General features: G+C 45.4%; 1 protein-coding gene across 1 annotated transcript; it reads left to right on the top strand.

Annotated features, from left to right (window-relative positions):
• Nucleotides 1-470: 470 nt before the first annotated feature.
• Nucleotides 471-21,993, top strand: gpr179 (G protein-coupled receptor 179). Its single transcript, XM_071539349.1, has 14 exons — nt 471-643; nt 743-1,471; nt 2,689-2,797; nt 9,684-9,780; nt 10,738-10,958; nt 12,090-12,158; nt 14,693-14,802; nt 15,695-15,933; nt 16,826-16,964; nt 17,871-17,973; nt 18,186-18,332; nt 18,751-20,669; nt 20,706-21,121; nt 21,356-21,993. Exons 1-14 carry the CDS (start codon nt 471-473, stop codon nt 21,991-21,993), a joined length of 5,109 nt encoding a protein of 1,702 aa, XP_071395450.1.
• The last annotated feature ends 23 nt before the right edge of the window (nt 21,994-22,016 follow it).

The raw sequence follows: 22,016 nt of genomic DNA on the forward strand, positions 1-22,016 counted from the left end.
TCCTCTCTTTCTCCCCTTTCGTCGGTTTGTCTGTCTTTCTCTGTGACACGGTCAGTTTGTGTAACCTGCAGCCGGGGCGTCAGAGCGCTGGACGCGGGGAAACGCGCGGCAGCGGACGGACTGCGGAGATGCCGGGAAGGGGATCGTGCCCGGCGTCCGCCTCCCACCGACACGCAGGATTAACGATGGGTACGTGCGTGTGTGTGCGTGTGTGCAGGAGGGTCTGCGCGCGTGTCTGTGTGACACACAGATGGAGCTGTGTGCTCGGAGCGTGAGAGCGCCGCAGACCGCCCGGCCGCCCTCCCAGACACCTGCTGCTGCAGCGCCGCGCTGAAGATGGAAAAATCCCACCGCAAGGTGCAGACCTCCGCCAACATGTGACATTTTCTCTCTTCAAGGGAATCGCAAAGTGGTCAAGAGCCAGAAAGACACGGTAGGTGTTGTAGGTGTGTGCCCCCCTCCGCCCCAGGATGGGTCCTGTTTGGCTTCTTCTTCTTCTGCTCCCGCCCCTCCTCAGAGCGCAGGTGACTCCAGACTTCCCCTCAGGAGCCTCGGTGGAGGCGGAGAACAGCACTGACTCTTCTGCCAACAGCACAGGAACCTCAGATGACCCCCCCGGCCCCCTCGGCCCCTCCGGCCCCCTCGGCCCTTCCGGCCCCCCCGGCTCCCCCGGCCCTTCCGGCCTCCCCGGCCCTTCCGGCCCCCCGGGCCCCTCCGGCCCCCCCGGGCCCTCCGGGTTCGCGCCGACGCCTTCGGAGCCGTCCCCGGAGGAGGACTGGTCCCCGGCAGAGATGTTCCTGTACAGCGGAGACCCCTCTGCTCTGGAGGGGGCCAGGTGTCCCCGGGCGTATAGCCTGCCGGGTCTGACCGGGCTGCCGCCGGAGAGTTTCGGCGGCCCCCTCCGGCCCGTTATGGACGCTCTCGCCAACACGGCCAACTTCCTGAACATGATCTTCCAGGCCAGCGACCTGCGGGAGAGCAGCGTGAGGGAGGACATGGAGTGGTACCACGCTCTGGTCCGCGCCCTCCTGGAGGCCGACGCGCTCATCCGGCGGGCCCTGCTCACCTTCGACGCCGACCCGGCCGCGGCGGCGCCCCAGCTGGTCCTGCGCGCCGCCCGGAGCCGGACGCCCAAGGTGCAGACCATCGTGCTGCAGGACCTGTCCAGGGCCTGGAAGAGCCTGCACCCGCCGGCCCCCGCCCCCGACGACCGCTGGTTCAGCGGCTTCAAGTTCCCCCGGGCCGCCCAGCCGCCGGCCGCCCTGTCCAAACGGGTGCTCCTCAACGACCTCAGCACCCTGGACACGCCCAAGTGGCGGCAGGGCGACAGCTACGTGACAAACCGCAGCGGGGTGCGCTGGGCCGACGCCCCCTTCCTGGACTGTGAGGACGGACGCTTCCTGCCCGGCTGGATGCTCACCATGTCCACGTCCTTCTACGGCCTCAAGCCCGACCTCACCCCCGAGTTCAGGTGAGGGCCTACACACACACACACACACAAACACACACACACACACACACACAAACACAAAACACACATATATGCACACACAGACTACAGACACATAAATGCAGGCACACACACTTAGACAAACTATTAAAAACACATTGAGACACATATACACACTCTTATAACATACACACAGAAATAAGACACACATGCACACACACACACACACACACACACACCCACAGACACATAAATGCAGGCACACACACTACAACTCCTACAACATACACACAGAAATACTGTAACACACACACACACACACACACACACACACACACATAAACACAGGCTCTTAATCTCTTCAACATCAACATCAGTACTGTCACACACACACACACACACACACACACACAAACAAAGGCAGACAGGTGAATAGTTTTGAAACTCACCCTGCTTCAGCATTAAAAACCCATGGGTTCAGGTAAGGACCCACACCTCAGTCTGTCTCATGCTGATGATGTCACTGCCGGTTGACAGGTGAAAAAAAACAAATAACCTCAGCCTGCTCTTGGTTCTGTTGTATCACAGCAGGAAGCCAGACTGTACAGCATATTAATAATTCTCTTGACTCCAAATTGGTTGATTGTAGTTGGTTGATTGTGTGGTTTGTACTTGAAGTGAAGGTTTCCACAGTCCTTTATAGGTAGATTAAGACTTAAGACCCCCATGAACACATTCAAAACCCAGGATAACATTTCAAAATACAAGGTTGTTAATCTTTTTTTCTAAATCCCGACAGTTTAAACCTGACAGCAGTGATCTTCGTACTTCACATGCCTCCCTGCTCTCTGCAGAAACAGGCTGCAGGAGCTGTGTTGGCCCCTGCGACCTTTTCCTCCAGCACTCTGGAGATTGAGTCTGATAAGTGTTTGGAATAAGAAATGTGATTGAATCAACAGAGTTGGATAAAATCTGACATTTGAAAGGGAAGCCACTTAAAGGCCACACAAGTTTCTGCAGAGGAAATGTGCAGCTGCAGGGGATGTGGCTGAAAAAAAAAAACGGATGATTCAATAAGTCTAATGTGATTTGCGGCCTTAAAAGCAACTGTTCCTTTATTTAGCTGTTTGGTGCTTCTTCTACATGACATGCTCCACTCTGAAACACATCTGTCTCTGTGTGTGTGTGTGTGTGTGTGTGTGTGTGTGTGTGTGTGTGTGTGTGTGTTCCTATACCAGGGGTGTGATCCGTGTGGATGTCAACATTCAGGACTTTGACCTGAACCAGTGTTCAACAGGAGACGGCTGGTTTGCCAACACACACCAATGCAACCGCACCACCATGGAGGTAAACTACCTGACATACTGGTCCGATTCATAGTGGAAAAGTTTCGTTAAAAAATGTTGTGTTTGGTTTGTTTAGGTTCCCGCTGCCCAATGACAAGCAAACCAGGTGCTTGTAAACAAAAGTCACATGACTGACAAGCAGCTTGTATACTGGACAGAGTTCTGGTGACCTGTCATCCCACAAACTTCGATATTTTGCTTCCAGTCTCTGTAACTTTATCTCAGCATGATGGACTTGTCTGTCTCTTCTTCTCTGGTGTTCATACCAGGTAAGAACATAGCTGAATATGAGCATCAGTCCAGACTTCATTTTGTTCTGCTAGGCTTTCTAAGCATGAGGAACTGCTGGCTATCAAATGTCAACATCCGTCTCCTTAAACCCATAATCCCTTGTGTTTCGGGGTCGTTTTCTGTAGTTGGTTGGATTACGTTCTCACTCTTAACAAATCTCACCGCAGTTCTGTTGTCAGAGGACTGAGACTCACATTTCCAGGCGTCTCGGTGCAGTTATTTGGTGCCTATTTTGTTCTCACCTGGACAAACAAACCCAACTAAAAGAGTAAATGCTCCAGAGTTCAAATAAACCAGGAGTAGTTATGGTTTTGGATGTTTTTATAGTTATTGTTGTAGTGGGAACGCAGACATTCTGTTTACTTTTGAAACAAATCTTTTTGTAGTTTAGTTATCTTTATAGTTATCGCTGTAGAAGTGAATGGGCCTCTACTCATCTTCCAGTATCAGGTCCGCTCCTCTAACCTTTAAGCTGCCGCCCCCAAAAGGGCATTCTGCCCTACAAAGCCACACAGCAGCAGCAGCAGCTGTGTCAGAAGTCAAACAGAGAAAAAAAAAAAAGTGGTTTATCTCCTGTCCTGCCAAAACTGTGGTTGATACAGAGGTGATTAACAGTGCTCATGAGTATATTTTTTGCTGATATGACAAAGTAACTCTCACTCTGACTTTTGAGGTTTAAAAAACACACAAAAAGCAGTTAGAGCTGTTTGCTTTTGTAGGGAGGAAATCTCTCCTGATGTTTAAAGTTGTCACCTGGCCTCCCTCACTGACCTGCACACAGCGAGTTCCCTTCCTCCTGCTGCTGTATACAGTGAGGCTGCGTTCACACAGCGTTTTTTCTGATGTGGAAAAAGCGCTGCCTGGAGCGCTTTTTGTGAGGAGAAATAAAAAGTGGATCAGATATTTCCAAAACATTTCCAATACATGTCCATACTGCCTTTAAGATCGCTGTTGGTAACGGAAATTCACTGATTACAACGTCCAATTTCTCCACCGGCACTTTCACTTTCTCCATATTTGTTGTTGCTATGGGAAACGGCCGGCGTCTCTGTGATCGCGATTGGTCGGCTGGGAAAAGCGGTTCACGTCACCCGGCGCTTTTCTGAAAAGTTGAACGTTTCTCAACTTTTGAAAGCGCTCCGCTCTGATGAAAAATAAAACGCCGGCTGCAGCGCTTTTCGGGAGCTGCCGCCTTTTGTGCGCCTTGCGGCCGCTTCCCATTACTCTTAATGAGAAAAAACGCTATGTGTGAACACAGCCTAACATCCTGATCTTATGACTTTGCCTTATTTCCCATATTGGCTGCAACCTCCTTTTAGAAATTCCTTCTCGGTGTGAAAGCAGCAGCTGGGTATTGGAAATGGGACGACTGCAAAATCCACTCCTGTCAGGTTAATTATCATGGCACAAAGATATACAGAATATTAACCGGGAGCAAACTGTTGGAAAATGAACTGTTTCCAAACTTGAGTTAGCGTGTAGCAAAGCCCATACAGATGTAAGCCACAGGTAAAACCACAGTTCCAAGGGAGTCATTCCTATGTTCCCAGGGTCCTATGTTCCTCAGATTTATATGGCACATAATGGGAACATGACAAAGGGTCCTATGTTCCCAGGGTCCTATGTTCCCAGGGTCCCATGTTCCCCAGCTCTATATAGCACATAATGGGAACCTGAAAAAGATGTTCCCCAGCTCTGTATTCACTTAATATGGTTAGTTAGGGTTAGGGTTAAACATAGGACCCTGGGAACATAGGACCCTGGGAACATAGGAACCTGGGAGAGCACATATGTAGAATTGGGAAACATAGGACCCTGGGAACATAGGACCCTTTGTCATGTTCCCATTATGTGACATATAAATCTGGGGAACATAGGACCCTGGGAACATAGGACCCTGGAAACATAGGACCTTGGGAACATAGGCCCTTGGGAAAATAGGCCCTTGGGAACACAGGACCCTGGAAACATAGGACCCTGGAAACATAGGACCTTGGGAACATAGGCCCTTGGGAACATAGGCCCTTGGGAACATAGGCCCTTGGGAACATAGGACCCTGGGAACATAGGACCCTGGAAACATAGGACCCTGGGAACATAGGACCTTGGGAACATAGGACCCTGGGAACATAGATACGCTCCCGTTCCAAGTTGGTAAAATACCCGGATTCGTTAAGCTCCGAGTCTAACAAATCTCTTATTGCTCTATTATCTATTATCTTTTTTTTCTCCTCTGTCTTCTACAACTGCCGTCTGCAACTAATGACATAATAAATGCGAGTGTGCGCTAACTCCCCCAGTCTAAAATCAACGAACAAACGGCGAAATGCGATATTTGCAGCACGGTCCTTGCAACGCCGCGCTAATAAATATTTATCTGTGCAGCATCAGATCAAAGTAAAAGCATTTTGACCACTTGACGGCCAAAATGACCTAAAAAGATTCGATAAGGGATTCAAAGGATTCGGATTCGATAAGCGGATTCGATACTGGATTCAGATTCGATAAAATGCTTTCGAACCCCAACCCGCTACCTGCTACCCGCTCTACTCGGTGGACGACCTCTTCCAATCCGTCCGCCCCGTCTTAGTTTTTGCCTTTTTTTTATCTTTCGCTCATGATGTCACCCACTCCCCACTCCGTCGCCCCGTCCCCTTCACCTCCGCTCCTCTCTCTCCGGTCTCGTCTGTTCCCCTTAGGTAAGCCGCGGTTTTTGACTTTTGTTACATCATGCAAATACACTCTAAACTGTTTACGACCTCTCCAAATGGTTTAAGCCCTCTCTGTCTATGCTCATTACTTAGTTTTTGCCTTTTATCCTGCGCTCATGCTTTCACCCGTTCACGCTTTCCCTCTCTCTCTCTCTCTCTCTCTCTCTCTCTCTCTCTCTCTTCGTCTGCTCCCCGTCACCTCCGCCCCTCTTTCGGATTCAGCCTCGTCTCCCTCTTTTCGGCCCGCCCGTCTGCGCGGACCCAATCCTCTACCTCTCATCTCATCCTTCTATTTAAAGATGGCTGTACTGGGTGGCGGGCTGCGGGATGATCTGCTGGATTATGGCGATAATCCAGCCGCGCTGACATACTTCCCCTCCGTGCTCCGCTCTCACAGGGCGCAGAAACACAAGAGAGGAGCAGACCGAAAAAAAATCCCAAAATCCACATGTCAGCCTCTGTCCCGTCCCGCACTACCTGCTCAGTGGATACAAACCCTTTGGCTGCGCAGAGAGCGTACTAGGTCACCCACTTTCCTCCATACTGGGTCACCTGTCCTGTCCTGTCCTGTCCTTTCCTTTCCTTTCCTTTCCTTTCCTTTCCTTTCCTTTCCTAACCTGTCTTGTCTTGTCCTGTCCTGTCCTGTCCTGTCCTGTCCTCTCTTGTCTTGTCTTGTCCTGTCCTGTCCTGTCCTGTCCTGTCCTGTCCTGTCCTCTCTTGTCTTGTCTTGTCTTGTCTTGTCTTGTCCTGTCCTGTCCTGTCCTTTCCTAACCTGTCCTGTCCTGTCCTTTCCTTTCCTAACCTGTCTTGTCTTGTCTTGTCTTGTCTTGTCTTGTCTTGTCTTGTCCTGTCTTGCCTTGCCTTGCCTTGTCCTGTCCTGTCCTGTCCTGTCCTGTCCTGTCCTGTCTTGTCTTGTCTTGTCTTGTCCTGTCCTGTCCTGTCCTGTCCTGTCCTTTCCTTTCCTTTCCTTTCCTTTCCTAACCTGTCCTGTCCTGTCTTGTCTTGTCTTGTCTTGTCTTGTCTTGTCTTGTCTTGTCTTGTCTTGTCCTGTCCTGTCCTGTCCTGTCCTTTCCTTTCCTTTCCTAACCTGTCCTGTCCTGTCTTGTCTTGCCTTGTCCTGTCCTGTCCTGTCCTGTCTTGTCTTGTCCTGTCCTGTCCTGTCCTTTCCTTTCCTTTCCTAACCTGTCCTTTCCTTTCCTTCCTTTCCTTTCCTTTCCTTTCCTTTCCTTTCCTTTCCTTTCCTTTCCTTTCCTTTCCTTTCCTTTCCTAACCTGTACTTTCCTTTCCTTTCCTTTCATTTATTAATTACCATAAAATCACAGGTGGATGAGTGGATGAGTAACAAATGGTTTCATCCATCACTGTTGTTGTGGAAAAAACACAACTTTTTGCAGAACTGTGTTTTTTGTTTGGCAGTGACTAATTAATGAAGTGATTTCTGCTCAAGTGTGGTAAAGATAATCTGTTTCCTGTTCAGAGTCATGATTTTTAGCTGTAATGGCTCCGTCCTGACCGCATTCTTTCAACTTTTACTCATCCGGAAAAGTAAAACTGTGCACGCATGCTGTTTTTTTTTAGCAACTCTCTGCTTCACAGTCATACAGTTCAACACATTCACAGCTGCCTGATAGATCCACAGTCTTCTACTGTTAGTAGTTCTGCTGGAGTCGGCGGTTAAGTACGTTACTCAATTCTTGACTTCCTTGACTAAAATGTACACTGTTTTTACTAGGGATCGGGTGATATATAAAAATTCAAGGCATTTTTCTCAAAACAAATACAGTAAGTACCGTATAAGGCTTTTTTTTTTTAATGCAAAGTAGAGATTCATTTTACTCCAAAGTGCAAAAAAAATGCAGTGCAGCAAACGTTTTGTCCAAGACAGCAGCACATTCTTCAGTGAATTGTCTCAACACAGTGAGTTATACGTAAATATGAAAAGAACTGGCTGTGAGGTCAACATGCTGTGGAGGCTGTAATGCATCTGAACCGTGATGACCCCCGCCTCAAACTTAAACATGACAGATGACTCTCCATTGAATTGCTACGACTATCTGTTGAATTACTGTGCTGCCATGAAGAGAATTAAGTTTACAGCAGTGTATAATCCCCAGCACATTAATGTTTAACCCCTTCGGCATGCCATTAGGTGTTTCAGCATCTGACAGGGGGGCGGTGGGTTTGCATATACATATGTGATGGCTGTGTGTGTGTGTGTGTGTGTGTTGTGTGTACGTGGGTACAGGATTTCCCTGGAAAAGGATAATGCCCTCGGTAGAGGCATTATGTATCCATTTAGCTTTTAACTTAGATTAACACACAGAGCATCCAAGTGCGTGTTGTGTGTGTGTGTGTGTGTGTGTGTGTGTGGGTGTGTGTGTGTGTGTGTGTGTGTGTATCTGGCTCTCTGTCCTGACTGGCTAAATAGAAGCTAGCATCAGAGAGAAATGGAGTGAGAGAGAGTAATGTGACCCCATTTTTAACCTTTATTCACCCAGGTAAGCTTTACAGAGCCTAAAGCCCTGCTTCATGTTCAGACACTTCCACACATATTTCCACCCAGGAGCTGCCCAGTGCAACCACAGTCTGTTCCTGTTGGCCACTGGGCAGCTCCAGTGGCCAACCATGGACCATATTGGGGGATAAGTTCCTTGCTCAAGGGCACAAAGGGATTTGAAGCAGAAGTGTAGGCCGAAGCCTTCCTGTGGTTGACTAGCGGCTAAGTGGCTAACGCGATTTTCCACTGACCGCAAAGTAACATGTCTTCTGTAACTAAACAAAGCAAAGAACGGTGTTGAGATTCACCTCTCGACTCCACGCAGCATCAGTGATTCTCAACCTTTTTCATATCAAGGACCCCTAATTTAGTCCACATTAGAGCCACGGACCTCCATTTGATGAGATTTTGTGCCTCAGACCAAAATCGGAGAATATTTTTATTGTCAGATTGTAAATGAAATAATGCTGAAGTTTAACAATTTATCAATTTGCCGGGGACCCCCTGGAACCCCCTCAAGGACCCCTGGCGGTCCCCGGACCCCACGTTGAGAACCACTGTTTTAGATGATTTGCATGTTTATGTTATTTTAACGCACAGAAACTTACAGTAAAGACTGTTATAATGTCTACAATGTAGAATCTCTGCAATGTAGAATGTAGCAGCTGTTGCTAATGCTGATCCTCCTGAGTAGGGAGCAGACTGTCTCATGGCAGGTTTTCACCTGCTGAGATGCAGTTTGGACTTCGCTAAAGTCGCTGAGTTCAGGCTCATGATAGAAACTGCTGACAGTTTCACTGTAGCTTGTGAAGCTGTAGCTAGCTAGCTAGCTACTGTAGCTTGTTCCCTTTGCAGGCGATGGAACAGAACAAACGTCCCCTGGGTAAATTAAGGTTGAAAATTAGATTTTGTTTTATCATTCAAATATCAGAGGTTTTGGACACAAAACCTGTGGCAATCAGCTATTATTACAATAATTTTAGTTTGATTAGGAAGTTTTTTCTAGAGACTCCATTTCCGTATCAGGGGACCCCACGCAGGGCACCAATCCAAGGTTGGGAAAGTCTTCACTAAATAAGATAAAATGATAAGATGACATTTTACTGAAGTAATACATGTCAATACAGAAACGACGTAGTAGAGTGTAAGTGGTAAGAAATATAACAAATAAAAACAGTTAAAGGCTAATAACACAATAAAGCAATAAATTAGAATGTAAACAAACCATTACTGTTCTTCCTCTTGTAATTATTATCATCACTATATGTATTACTATAATTATTACTCAAAGAGAAAGGATAGACAAAATAAGAACAGACCAGACAACAGAGAAAAGAAAAAATGAAAACACAACAGACAAAATGGACAACTGTCCCTGTCTCTTGCAGTGCGAGCCAATTCCAGGCCGGGGGTTTCGACTGGACCAGTACTGCTGCCGCTGCAAGGAGGGCTACTACAGCCCCCCGATGACCGGCCAGGACTCCGGTAAGCCAATCACAGACCTCCGTCCAGAGGAGGCAAACACTCCCAAAGCACAGAGGGTTCATTAACTGAGAGGCGCTTCATTTTTTCGTCTTCTTTAAAGTCCTGTACACCGCTTACTGTAAGACTGAACCCAAGATTCGTCTTGTTTGCTGAAAACGAGGCTAAAGGGACAGTTCACATTTTTAAAAATCAATCCATTTATTTATAATGAACTAAGGCTGGGTATTGGCAAGGACCTCACGATACGATACGTATTACGATACATGGGTCACGATACGATTGTATCACGATACATTGCAATACTCTACATAATTTACTGAAAATTTAAAAATAGAGCTGAAAACAACAAGTTGGTATTGTCTTATTCTAAGTCCTGTATATCCTTTACTTGACATAATACTAAACCCAAAACAAGCTAACTGTAGCGAAAGATTTAATGCTGTTGTTTGCTTGTGTTTCTCCGTGTTATGCTGAAGAAGCCAGTTCACCTCACTGCCATGATGGAAATACTGTCCTGCATCAGTTCATCAACATACTTTTGAATGAGCTCAATCAGTAGGATAGTTTTGTGGATTTGAGAGTGGAAGTGATTTACCTTGAGCGAGGATGCTATAGTCTTTGCTAGCAGGAATAATACCTCTATGTTTGTGTTTTTCACTCCAAAAAATTGGCTATCCAACCATTTAAAACAAGTCACACCTATTACTTAGTTACAAAATGATTGATTAAAACACATAATGTTACTTTTGGAAGGACAGTACTTGGATAGCTCTTGGATGCTGAGATGAGAACACTTCTGCAGACTGGATCCTTTATATTTTAGAGACAGCAAATGACAGACTTCAGCTAATGATGAGTTTCCAAAATGGACACACTGCTGGTGTTTTGGAGATGAAGTCCTATGGAAATGAGGTTTTCATATGCGTGTGTGTGTGTGTGTGTGTGTGTGCGATGCAGATGGAGGCTTTGTGAACGGGAGCGGCGGTGGCGGTATGTGTTACCCGGCCTTGCCCATCTGTCTTCCGTGCTGGCCAGGCTGTAGGAGCTGCCAGGACGGCGCCCCCTGCTGGGTGCAGGAGGACTGGTTCCTGCGGGCCGGGGTGCTGGCCGTCCAGGGCGTCTTCATGCTCCTGGTGTTCGTCAGCATGCTGGCCGCCTACCAGCACCGCCGCAGCCGGGTGAGTCAGGTCTTTTGGCTGAGCGGGGCCACCGTATGGGTGGGGGCTGGGTGGAGGGATGATCAGGAGAGCGGAGCCGTGATGCGTGATGTTGTAAATTATGATCTGTGTTTTTGTATTATGTATTATGCGCTTGTTTTTTATTTTTTTATTTTAAGCACGTTAAACACTCTCACGTACTTGCTAATATTGAATGTTCTTGTCCTAATCTTGCCTTGCTATCTTTACATCAAAGGATATAAGTCGCTGATTTTGTTGTGACATCAATGATCATGTTTTTATGCTTCATGTTTTTTTTTATGTTTTCAAATCAAATCAAATCAAATCAAATCAAATCAAAGCCCAAATGGCCATACAGAATTTACAGTCATGGGTCAAAAATTGTCATGAGTTATAAATTATGTCATGTCATGTTTTGTTCTGGGCGCTGGGAAAGCTTAAAGCTGGGAGGATAAAGTCATATAGATCTGCTGTAGATCTGCTGTAGATCTTTCCTCTACTTATTCAGCTACTGCTGCTAATACAGGAAATATGCAGTTTAAAAATAGCATAATAAGTAATCCACTAAAACACACTAAAAAGTGCAGTGCTAATATGTATGGTGAATGCTTTCATTTCAACAAACTATGCAAAGAGCATTGTTTTTTGCGCCGTCAACTGCACAACTGGGACTAAAACTGCACACTGGTCTACGGCGGGTTTTGCAGTTTCCAGGTTTGCTTGTCGTCAAGACCTGATTCAGCCTCGCATGGCCGATCATTACAGCTCAATACATGAAGTCAGAAGAACTAATTAGGCTTCCATGATGGAAGCGTGTTCCCTCGGACACCCTCGGCCCCCAGAGCGCCGACTATAACCCACACTTAATTTCCCCGCTTGTCAAACAGTTTTCACCATTAGTCATTATTAGAGCGTGATAGCTCAAAGGTCCAGAGCCATAACCCCGGCTGTAAAGATCAGAATAAAATAAAGGCGAGTCCGGTCTTTCCATACCAATTAATGTCTCGCCTCGGGTTCTCTTTCAAGCAGCAATGAACCTGCTGACTGCCTGTAACCTCTCTGTTCCCGTCATTTATTTTACACACCACATCTTTTTTTTTTTTACCCATGACCACTTTCACCCCCCCACAGAGGATCCGGGCGTCGGGTCTCCTGCTGTTGGAGACGATCCTGTTCGGCTCTCTGCTCCTCTACTTCCCGGTGAGTGTCTGACTGAGAGTGTTGGAGATTAGAGCTCTTTTCAGATCACTGCGCAGCGCCACGGATTATATCATAATGGACGATTTAGAGAGGTGGGGGGGTGGGGTGTGTGTGTGTGTGTGTGTGTGTGTGTGGGGGGGGGGGGGTGATGGGGGGTTGGTAGGTGGGTAGGCAAGGCGACACGTTTCATAACATCTCTCTGCTCAAATGCAAGTGATAGATTATCGATCAATTAAAGCAATTAAGCAATTAAAGAGCCGTTACGGCGAGTCAGTCATGAATTTTTATCTGTCTATCTAAAAACGTCGATTGATTATGCCGTTCCTGCTGACTCGGGTCGTTAGCTCTGGTAGGTCATTGATCATATTGTCTCACTCGATTGAGCTTGGCATCGACTCGGTTGATTGCGACGTGTGAACAGGCTCCTCATGGCAGCTCGCCTCTTCTTAATTGCAAACTGGTGGTGTGATTTCAACAGTATGAGATCATTCAGTGTGAGAAACACATGTGGAAGATGTACAAAATATTATTTATTTATTCAAGTAAATGTGACATTTTCATATAAATGAAAGTCTGTTTTGCTACTTTTTATCGTCACAACACAACAGTGATCCGACCCGTATCCGCTTCATAAATCTTCTCCACTGTCTGTTCTAAACAGCCGGTGTCTGGTAGCTCTTTCCTGGGAAAAGCCACACAGGAAGTGATGTGTTTTACGTTTCCGGTTTGTTTGGAATAAACAGAAGAAGAACTGGGAAAACTGGCAGAGAAGAGCTAAAACGATGAGCTACCCTCCCATTATTTTAGCTGGTAAACGGCAGGCATCTCATCACAGCTCTGCTCTTTTTTTCTTTTTTTTTTACCTTGTGCTCTATTGTATCTTGCTGTACTCGGTTTACCTTCTTTTTACCTCACTGTTTTAATCTCTTATTTTCACAAAAGCCCTTCTAGGGACGGGTGTTAGCATCCGCTATAAACGCTATGATACTTGCATCGGATAGCTGTTCTCAGTGTGTCTATGTATATTGTATCTGTCCCTGTCAAATAAACCATAAATAAATAAATAAATGTCAATCTGCTTCCAACTGCAGCCAAGTACTGAGGCATCAGAAACATTCGTGCAAATAATAACTGAATTGCAGCCAAACAGTTGAAAGCATAGAAACCAAGCTTAGAAACACATGCACAAGTTCTCTACTTCAGAATTATATTTGGTGAAAAGCTGGTATACGAAGGTGAAATCCAGTCCACATCTCCCACTGCAGCTCTGTAAGGCAAAGGCCCAGATGAAAGGTCAGACTCTCTCATCTCAGCGGGGCGTCACACTCTCCGCTTTGCCTCCCTGCCCATTTGATCGGCCATCTGATCTACTAACAGTCGTCTGCTGGAGGGCTTGTTGTTGTAGTCTGCACATGGAGGAAGACCTTGGTGCTGCTGAAACCTCTCTGCTGCTTTCTTGTATTTTGCACTGATAAAAAGAATCAAAGATATAAAATTCTGTAAATGATATAAGCCTGAATATTGTTTTTTTTTTTGAGTGGCAGAGAGGAGTTTTAGTGATACAAACATTTGTTGGAGGCAGAAATAATCTCATTGGTTGGGTTAAACCTCAGTGGGCGGAGCCAAAGAGTTTCTGCTCATTAATACCGCCTTCCACAGATGTTTACAGCACATTTGCTGTGATTCTATATGTGCTCACTTTATGAGCAGTTTATCCTTTATGAGTGGTTTGAACACAATGATGTATATTTACATTTTAGGCATTTAGCTGATGCTCTTATCCAGATCAGTGACTAACGATGAGCTTTAATTCCTAGATCACCGTTGTCTCTCTAGGGCTGCAGTCAATTTTTATTCTTTTAGTGCTGATGTGAAGTGTGTTATTACGCGTTTGCAAATTTGTTCTAACTACATACACACATCTGATCCATCCTTTTATGTGTGGTTTTAACTAAATGAGGTAGTTCACCAATCAGTGACCCGTCACACAAAAACACACAAACATTATTATTATTACTAGTAGCGGTAGTAGAAGTTGTAATAGTAGCACTAGTAGTAATAATAGTAGAAGTAGTAGTAGTAGTAATAATAGCAGTAGTAGTAGCAGTAGTAGTAGTAGTAGTAATAGTAGGCTAATAGCAGTAGTGGTAGTAACAATAGCAGCAACAGTAGTAATAGTAGTAGTAGTAGTGGTAGTGGTAGTAATAATAGCAGTTGCAGTAGTAGTAGTAGTAGTAATAGTAGTAGTAGTAGTAGCAGTAATAGTAGTATTAGTAGTAGTAGCAATAGTAGTAGTAGTAGTAGTAGTAGCAGCAGCAGTAGTAGTAGTAATAGTAGTAGTAGTAGTAGCAGTAATAGTAGTATTAGTAGTAGTAGTTAGCAGTAGTAATGTAGCACATTTCATACATAAATGCAGTTTAATTGAACAGAATGAAGACTGCCTCATTCAGTCACAACTTTTCTCAAGGCAGCACATAATGTCTCCTGCTGTCTGTCTGACTCTGTGTTCCTCTCCTCCTCCTCCTCCTCCTCAGGTCTTCATCCTGTACTTCAAGCCCAGCACCTTCCGGTGTATCCTCCTTCGCTGGGTTCGAATGCTGGGCTTCTCTATCGTGTATGGGACAGTGACGCTGAAGATGTACCGGTCAGTTGGCATTTTGTCCCATCAGATTTTCAGTTTGTTTTTTTGTCTTTTTTCATAGTAATAACCTGTGACATTTTCATATATCTGTTTTGCTACACTGGTTAGTTCTAGTGCTAGTCTGGTTGTTCTTTCCTGGGAAAAATCCTCTGCCACACAGGAAGTGATGCATTTTACATTTCCGGTTTGCCTGGAATAAATAAAAGAAGAACTGGGTAGTTAGCATGTAGTGATCTCTGGGAAGTGCAGTGCAGAAACACCACAGCAATGACCGCTTATCATCAAAGATATCCCCAAAATGAAAAGAACCAAGAATCTTGCAGATTACAAGCTTCACTGCAGCAGTTGGGAATTAAGCTCCTTGCTCCGTTTTACTTTCTCCACCCAGATTTTCCTACAGTGTCGGGATTCAGATTGACAAACTTCCAGTCACAAGCCCATCTCTCTATCCATTAGGGTGTTGCTGCGCTGCTATCTACCCACTTCTACAATAAATAACTAATTAAACAAACTGCGTCATATCCATTATACTAGAGGTGTACAACACTGTCTAATCCTAGTTGAAAATAATTGCTTCAGGATGTATAAAATCTTTCTTAGATTTGGGTCAAATTATAATAAGTTTGTTTTAATCTGCTCAGAGTACAGCACAGTTGGGTTTTACCACATCAGTACAATTAAGACACTATCAGAAGTTGTTGATCACAGAAAAGCACACTAAATTGACTTTCCAATACTTACCTGTGTGACTTCCTTGCATTCATTGTATTGTTCAAGGGGGTAAATCCCATGTATTTGTCACCTATGTAGACTAAAACAAACCATAAAGAAATATTTGCAGATCCAGTTGGGTCCGGATCTGCTGCTGACTCTTCTTCTTGCTGCCTCTGTCCAGGGTGCTGAAGGTGTTCCTCTCCCGCACCGCCCAGAGGGTTCCCTACATGTCCAGCCTGCATTTGCTGAGGATTCTGGGAGTGATGCTGGTGACGGTGAGCTGGTTCCTGTGTGCGTGGACGGTGGGCGTTCTGCAGAACCGCGACCGCAACATCCCGGTGCTCATCACGTCCACCACGTCGGACGGGCAGGGCTTCAACCTGTGCTACCTGGACCGCTGGGACTACATGATGGCCGTGGGTGAGTGGAGGGCAGGGGTCAAGTCAAGCCTGGACTCTTTCCGTGTTATTGTGAAAATGAGATGAACAACATGGGAGAATCTCGCAGAGGTGGGAAACCCTTTCACTCCAATAACACAGTTATGATTGAAAGTTTGATACTTAAATAAAATAGTATCATCCTCATGGAAACAAAGCAAAAATATTCAAGAAAATAAAACAAAGATTAATACTGTCCTCAAAATATTTTTTTTGTTGACATGAAATTATTTTGACGGGCAATTTACACATTTATTTTACTAGTACAGTATTGATACAAATTTCTAAGACTTAAAGGAATAGTTCACCCAAAAATGAAAGTTCTGTCATCATCTACTCCCCCTCATGCCAAATGAAACACAGGTGAAATTTGTTAGTTCATATAACACACAGGGAGGTTGCCAGCACAACTTGGTAGCAGCCTTCTCCAAAACAACTGAAGTCAATGGGGACCTGTTCTTTAGAGCTCCAAAACAAAAACAGCCAAACAATCACACTGTGAATAGAAAGACCTAGACACCATTATTTGTTGCAAATCAATCAGCTGTAGTTCAGATTTGCACTAAATGATGGTGTAAATATACTGTAGGTCTTTCTGGAACTCTGAAGAACTGGTCCCCACTGACTTCAGTTGTTTTGGAGACGGCTGCTATGGAGTTGTGCTGCAGCCTCCCTGTGTGATATATGGACAAATTTCACCTGTCTTTCAACTGGCATGAGGGGGAGGAGATGATGACAGAATTTTCATTTCTGGGTGAACTATTCCTTTAAACAAATTTAAACTATGTGAACACCTAAAAAGACACCTGCGCCCTTCATGACTGAGCTTATGAGGCGATCAACATTCCATCTGTCCTTTCTGTTTCCCGCCTCAGCCGAGCTGCTGTTTCTGTGCTGGGGCAGCTCCCTGTGCAGCGCCGTCAGGCCGGTTCCCTCAGCCTTCCACGAGCCTCGCTACATGGGCATCGCCATCCACAACGAGCTGCTGCTCTCCTCCATGTTCCACCTGCTCCGGTAACCAGCTGCCATGACCCCTTGCTTCTGAACGGCTTAAATGCAGCTTATTTGGCCACCTGAAGTTTGGCTATATTCACACATGCTCTTGAAGAGTTTAACTTATAAAACAAATGCAAACAAGCCTTTTTAGCCACAAAATCCATACCAACTCATGTTTATAATCATGTATAAACTCATATTTTATGACAATCTGATTTCTTTGGATTACTGTTTATATCTATTCTAGGATGTAACCATATCGGATACCAATATGAACTGACAGCGATGGTGAAAGACAAGAATGCAAAGTAACAGTGACAAAAGACATCATATCTGGGGTTTTTTTTAACACTATTTGGTTACAGCATGTGCCTTTGAGTTTTGACTGCATTGAGGCGCCTCACCAACTACCAATCAAGTCGGCTATTTTTCTTTCTTCCATCATTGTGTTTCGTTGTCCTCCATGCTAACGCTGGTTCAGCCAAGCTGCTATGAGCACCAAAATTATAGCAATTGCCTCAGGTGAATGATGCAAAACAAATTTTATTGTCATGGCAACACTGGCAAAATTTTATGTGAACATTCAAATCCAAGTCGCATGTAGGTTGCATGCCTCTGGATCCAATTTTATACCAAATATCCATGTGGTCCAGATTGGAATTGAAAAAATGCAACTTTTTGCTGGTTTTGCTGATTAGAAAACATCAGATCCGTGTCACATGGGAGGAAACAAAAACAGAATTGAGGCACTTTCAGCTGCAGAATGAACATAGACTATATTTCAGAGGGAAAACGTTTGTTCAATCCAATAACTCACTACATAAACAAAGCAAGTAGTGGGAGACTGTTTCAAAGTTAAGGATTAGGACTTCAAGGTAGAAATAACTTGACGTGGGGTGATTTTGTGTTCTCTGTCTCCTCCAGGTTTTTCTTACCCTCTCTCCATCCTGACTGGATGTTGTTGCTCTTCTTTACACACACCCATGTCACCATCACTGTGACACTCGCCCTGCTGTTCGTTCCCAAGGTACTTTGCATTTTGGTTTCATGGTCCCAAGTTCCATCTGAATCTGTCTTGGGGTGGGATGGCGGGTAAAAGCAGCTTTCCTGTCAAAACGTTGATTTTGTATTGTCCTAAAAAAAATTGTGCATGGTGGCTACACACTCTTTCTGTTTACGTATTCAACCAAAATGTTAACATACTCATTGTGAATGCGTGTGCTCGTGTGTGTTCGATAGTTTCTCCATGTGTCTAAGCCGGGCAGAGAGGAGATTGCAGCAGAGGTGTATGAAGACGAAGTGGACCTGCGGCGCTCCGGCTCGTACCTCAACAGCAGTTTTCACTCTGCTTGGAGTGACCACAGTTTGGAACCGGATGACATTCGGGTAAACTGTCTTGCCCCCTTTAAACCATATTGATTGGCAGTTTCAGTTCAGACATAATTTATCAAAGGTGGAAGAAATTAAATTAAAATAAACTAAATGTCCCTTAATTTCAACTATGACCACCTGAAACCTCACTCAAACAGATCTTAAATGATAATTTAAAATGAATTCTAATTTTCATCATAAAAAAAAAATCAATAAATGCCCTGTGTGAATTTCACAATCGGTCAATATATTATATGACCTGTGTTTTCTCCACCATTTACCCTTTTCTTGTCCCTGTGCTCTCCTTGTATTGAAACCTGCCTTTCACCTTTCCCTTGATTTACTTTACTCTCCATGTTTTTCCTCTGCCCAATCATTCCAACCCAATTCCGCAATCCCTTCATCAATTCCATCCCCTCTTCATATGCACCAGGATGAACTGAAGAAGTTATATGCCCAGTTGGAAGTCCACAAGACCAAGAAGATGACCACAAACAACCCTCATCTGTCAAAGAAGCGAAGTTCTCGACGTGGATTGGGCAGATCCATTATTAGACGTATTGCTGAGATCCCAGAATCCATGAGCCGGCAGTGCAGTCGTGAGGAGAAAGAAGTTTCCTTCCATAGTAAAAGTGTTCATCAATCTGAATCTTTTAAGAGGGCCCCAGATACCGTTAGTATCAGTTACAAAGGATCAATGAAATCACCCTCACCGGTGATGCGTAAATCACAAAGTGACCACGACTATGTTAGGGAAAGGGACTCTTGCTTGCGTGACTCCATGTTGAGGGCCAACGCAGTGAAGAGAGCTTCTCAGCGATCGGAGACAGACTCCTTGGACATTCCACCAGCAGTCTGCAAGTCAGCCAGTGCCCAAAATCTTACAATCGATAACAATCTCCTGCATCCTGATCATACGAAGCTTCATAAGTCCTTGAGTCTATCCTCCACTAACACCCATACTATGGAGGAAATTCCCAAGGTTAACAGAGCCAGCTCAGTAACGACACAGTCCAAGCAGAATATCACCATCAAGGACCAGACCACGAGTGCTCTCCAGTCACATTCATATGACAAGGCTGAGGTCTGTCCTTGGGAGGTGGAGCAAGAACAACCCGTAGACAAGAACCAGAAGCGTGTCACGTATGCTCCTTCTGAGGGTGACGACGCAAAAAGCCCAGACAGTGTACAGTCTCCACTGATGCATGTCTGTCCCTGGGACCATGCACCACCTCCAGAGACGAAACCTGCTGCGGAGAAAGGAATAGAGGGAGAATGTGAGTCTCCCAAACCGCAGGCTCCTGTCTCTGCAAGTGCACCAGGCTCTCCAAGACCAAAGGTCACAAAGGATCAGCGTGTCTTCTCCTTCCGCACCACCTCTCAAAAGTGGCTCTCTGTGAAAGCATTCATTGGATCTGTGGATGCAAGTGTCAAGGATAAATCCATTAGGGAAGCAGGTGTAAATTTAAAGAAAGAGGATTCCATTTCACAAAAAAGCCAAGAAAGTGGAGGAACTGCTTCCACAACACCCAAGTCGAGAATATCTAGTAGAAGTTTGGAGAGAAGAGAAAAGAAGAAACTGCATAAAAGAAGTATGACTACAGCAGACGGGAAACCATGCCTTGTGAAGCAGAACGCAATCAGAATGTCCTCAGGGGATTCTTCAGATAGAAGCCCAAGAAGGCTAGTGATTATGAAGTCTGCCGTCTACCCATGGGATGTGGAGGATGTGCAAAAAGATAGCACGTATGAAAATGTATTTCTGTCGAGGCAGAACAGCATACGTAGTAGTGTAAGTTCTTGGGAAACTGGAGGCACCAGTTCCAGAACTCCTTCAACCCACAGAAGAGGCAGTAATCGAATTATACCCACTCGTAATGTGTCTCATGCAGATGTATGTCCATGGGAAACATCCAGTTCTTTACAGCAAGGACCACAGAAGGAGCAGAGCATTAAAGCTGACGTCTGCCCTTGGGAAGTTGAGGAAGCACAGTCGTCTGAACGTGCCAGTGTGTGTCCCTGGGAATCCCAGGACCATGAGACTGTGAAAAGAAAAGAAAGTGGTCGTCCTGATCTGTGTCCCTGGGAATCACAAGATATCCCCGCTACTTCAAATGCTACGCTGTCCAAAGAGTCACAGCAGTTGCAACAGACTTTAAGCCGAGCAGCAGACATATGTCCCTGGGAGTCTGTGGAAACCCCACAGTCTGCAAAGAGACAAGATGATGTAAATGCTAATGTTTGTCCTTGGGATGTTCAGGACAATGCTGAAGTTATATATGAAAATGTAAAGGCGCCCTTACGACAAGAAACTGTGATAGCTAACGTCCATCCCAATGTATCAGAGGATATGTCAACTAATGGGAAACAGCACGAGAAAAAAGACAGCATTAAGCTAATTTCAACAGCCATTGCAAAATCAGCTGCTCTACATTTGGCCAAACAAGTGACAAAGACAGTAGATAGTTGTCCATGGGATTTCCCTGATCCCCCTAAAACCATGTCAAACATTTGTCCTTGGGAAGAGGGGGACACAGAGCCATCCGTGACCAAGGCAACTATAGAATCAACTTCACAGGGGACCACTAGCATCAAGATGGATATTTGTCCATGGGAAACTGGGCATCAAGAAAAACCAGAAGGCTCTCAAAAGGATGTCTGTCCTTTGGAAACCACAGTAGTACAGATAGAGGGGAAAGACAGCACAAGAGTAAACATATGTCCTTGGGAAACTGAGCAACCTGAAAAACCTGCAGCTACCGAGATTGTGTCAAAAGGACTGGAAAAGACAAATAGAGAAGACAGCGCTAGGGCAGGCGTTTGTCCATGGGAAACTGAGCAACCGGAAACAGGGAACATGCAGGCCTCCAAAACATCAGGGACTCTCGTAAGCCAAGACACAGCTCGGGCAAGTGTTTGTCCATGGGAGACAGAGGAACCAGAGATAGTGAAGACTGGGGTTTCAAAAGCACCAGAAAACCTACAAAGACAGGAAAATTCCCAGGTTGATGTCTGTCCATGGGAAACTGCAACGCGAGAGGCTATAACAAAGCAAGACAGTGTTTGCACTGATGTTTGTCCATGGGAAACAACTGAAACAAGAATTGTCAAAAAGCCAGACAGCACTCAGGCGGATATATGTCCATGGGAGACAGAAGACCCAAAAGTTGTGAAAAAGCAAGACGACGCTCGAGCAAATCTTTGTCCATGGGAGACAGAAGACCCAAAAGTTGTCAATAACCAAGACGGCACTCGTGTAAATGTTTGTCCTTGGGAGACAGAAGACCCAGAAGTTGTTAAAAAGCCAGACAGCACAGGAGCAGATGTTTGTCCCTGGGAATCTGAGGATCCACAAAAGTCAACCGAAAGCAAGGTTGATATTCCCAATAGTGACAAAGATGAACTCGCAGAGAACCAGGGACCACTCTCTGACGAAGAAACAGCCCCAGACAGCAGCACACAGCACATAGAGGAGTCTAAATCAAACGTGCCCCTAGGCCGGCGGGATGCTTTGTGTCCATGGGCACTGGAAAGGACCAGATCTGGTTCATTCACAGAGCTAGACAGTGTTTCGGATGTTTTTACATGGGAACCTGAGAATATTCCCGAGGAAGACGAAGAGGAAGACGACGCTGAGTGTGCTGCTGAGGCCTTTGTATTCCCACCTGACTTGTGAGTTAAAACTAGCCACCATTTACT

The sequence above is a fragment of the Centroberyx affinis genome, unplaced genomic scaffold, assembly GCF_046629955.1.
Source record: "Centroberyx affinis isolate AG114_WGS23_722 - 3 ecotype Tasmania unplaced genomic scaffold, CSIRO-AGI_Caff_v1 ptg003436l_1, whole genome shotgun sequence".
Classification (NCBI taxonomy): domain Eukaryota; kingdom Metazoa; phylum Chordata; class Actinopteri; order Beryciformes; family Berycidae; genus Centroberyx; species Centroberyx affinis.

Coding starts and splice junctions, on each gene's coding strand:
- gpr179 (XM_071539349.1), top strand. CDS start 471: ATGGGTCCTGTTTGGCTTCTTCTTCTTCTGCTCCCGCCCCTCCTCAGA. Junction 18,333..18,750: donor TGGAACCGGATGACATTCGG/GTAAACTGTCTT, acceptor CATATGCACCAG/GATGAACTGAAGAAGTTATA. Junction 21,122..21,355: donor AAAGACAAATAGAGAAGACA/GCGCTAGGGCAG, acceptor CTGCAACGCGAG/AGGCTATAACAAAGCAAGAC.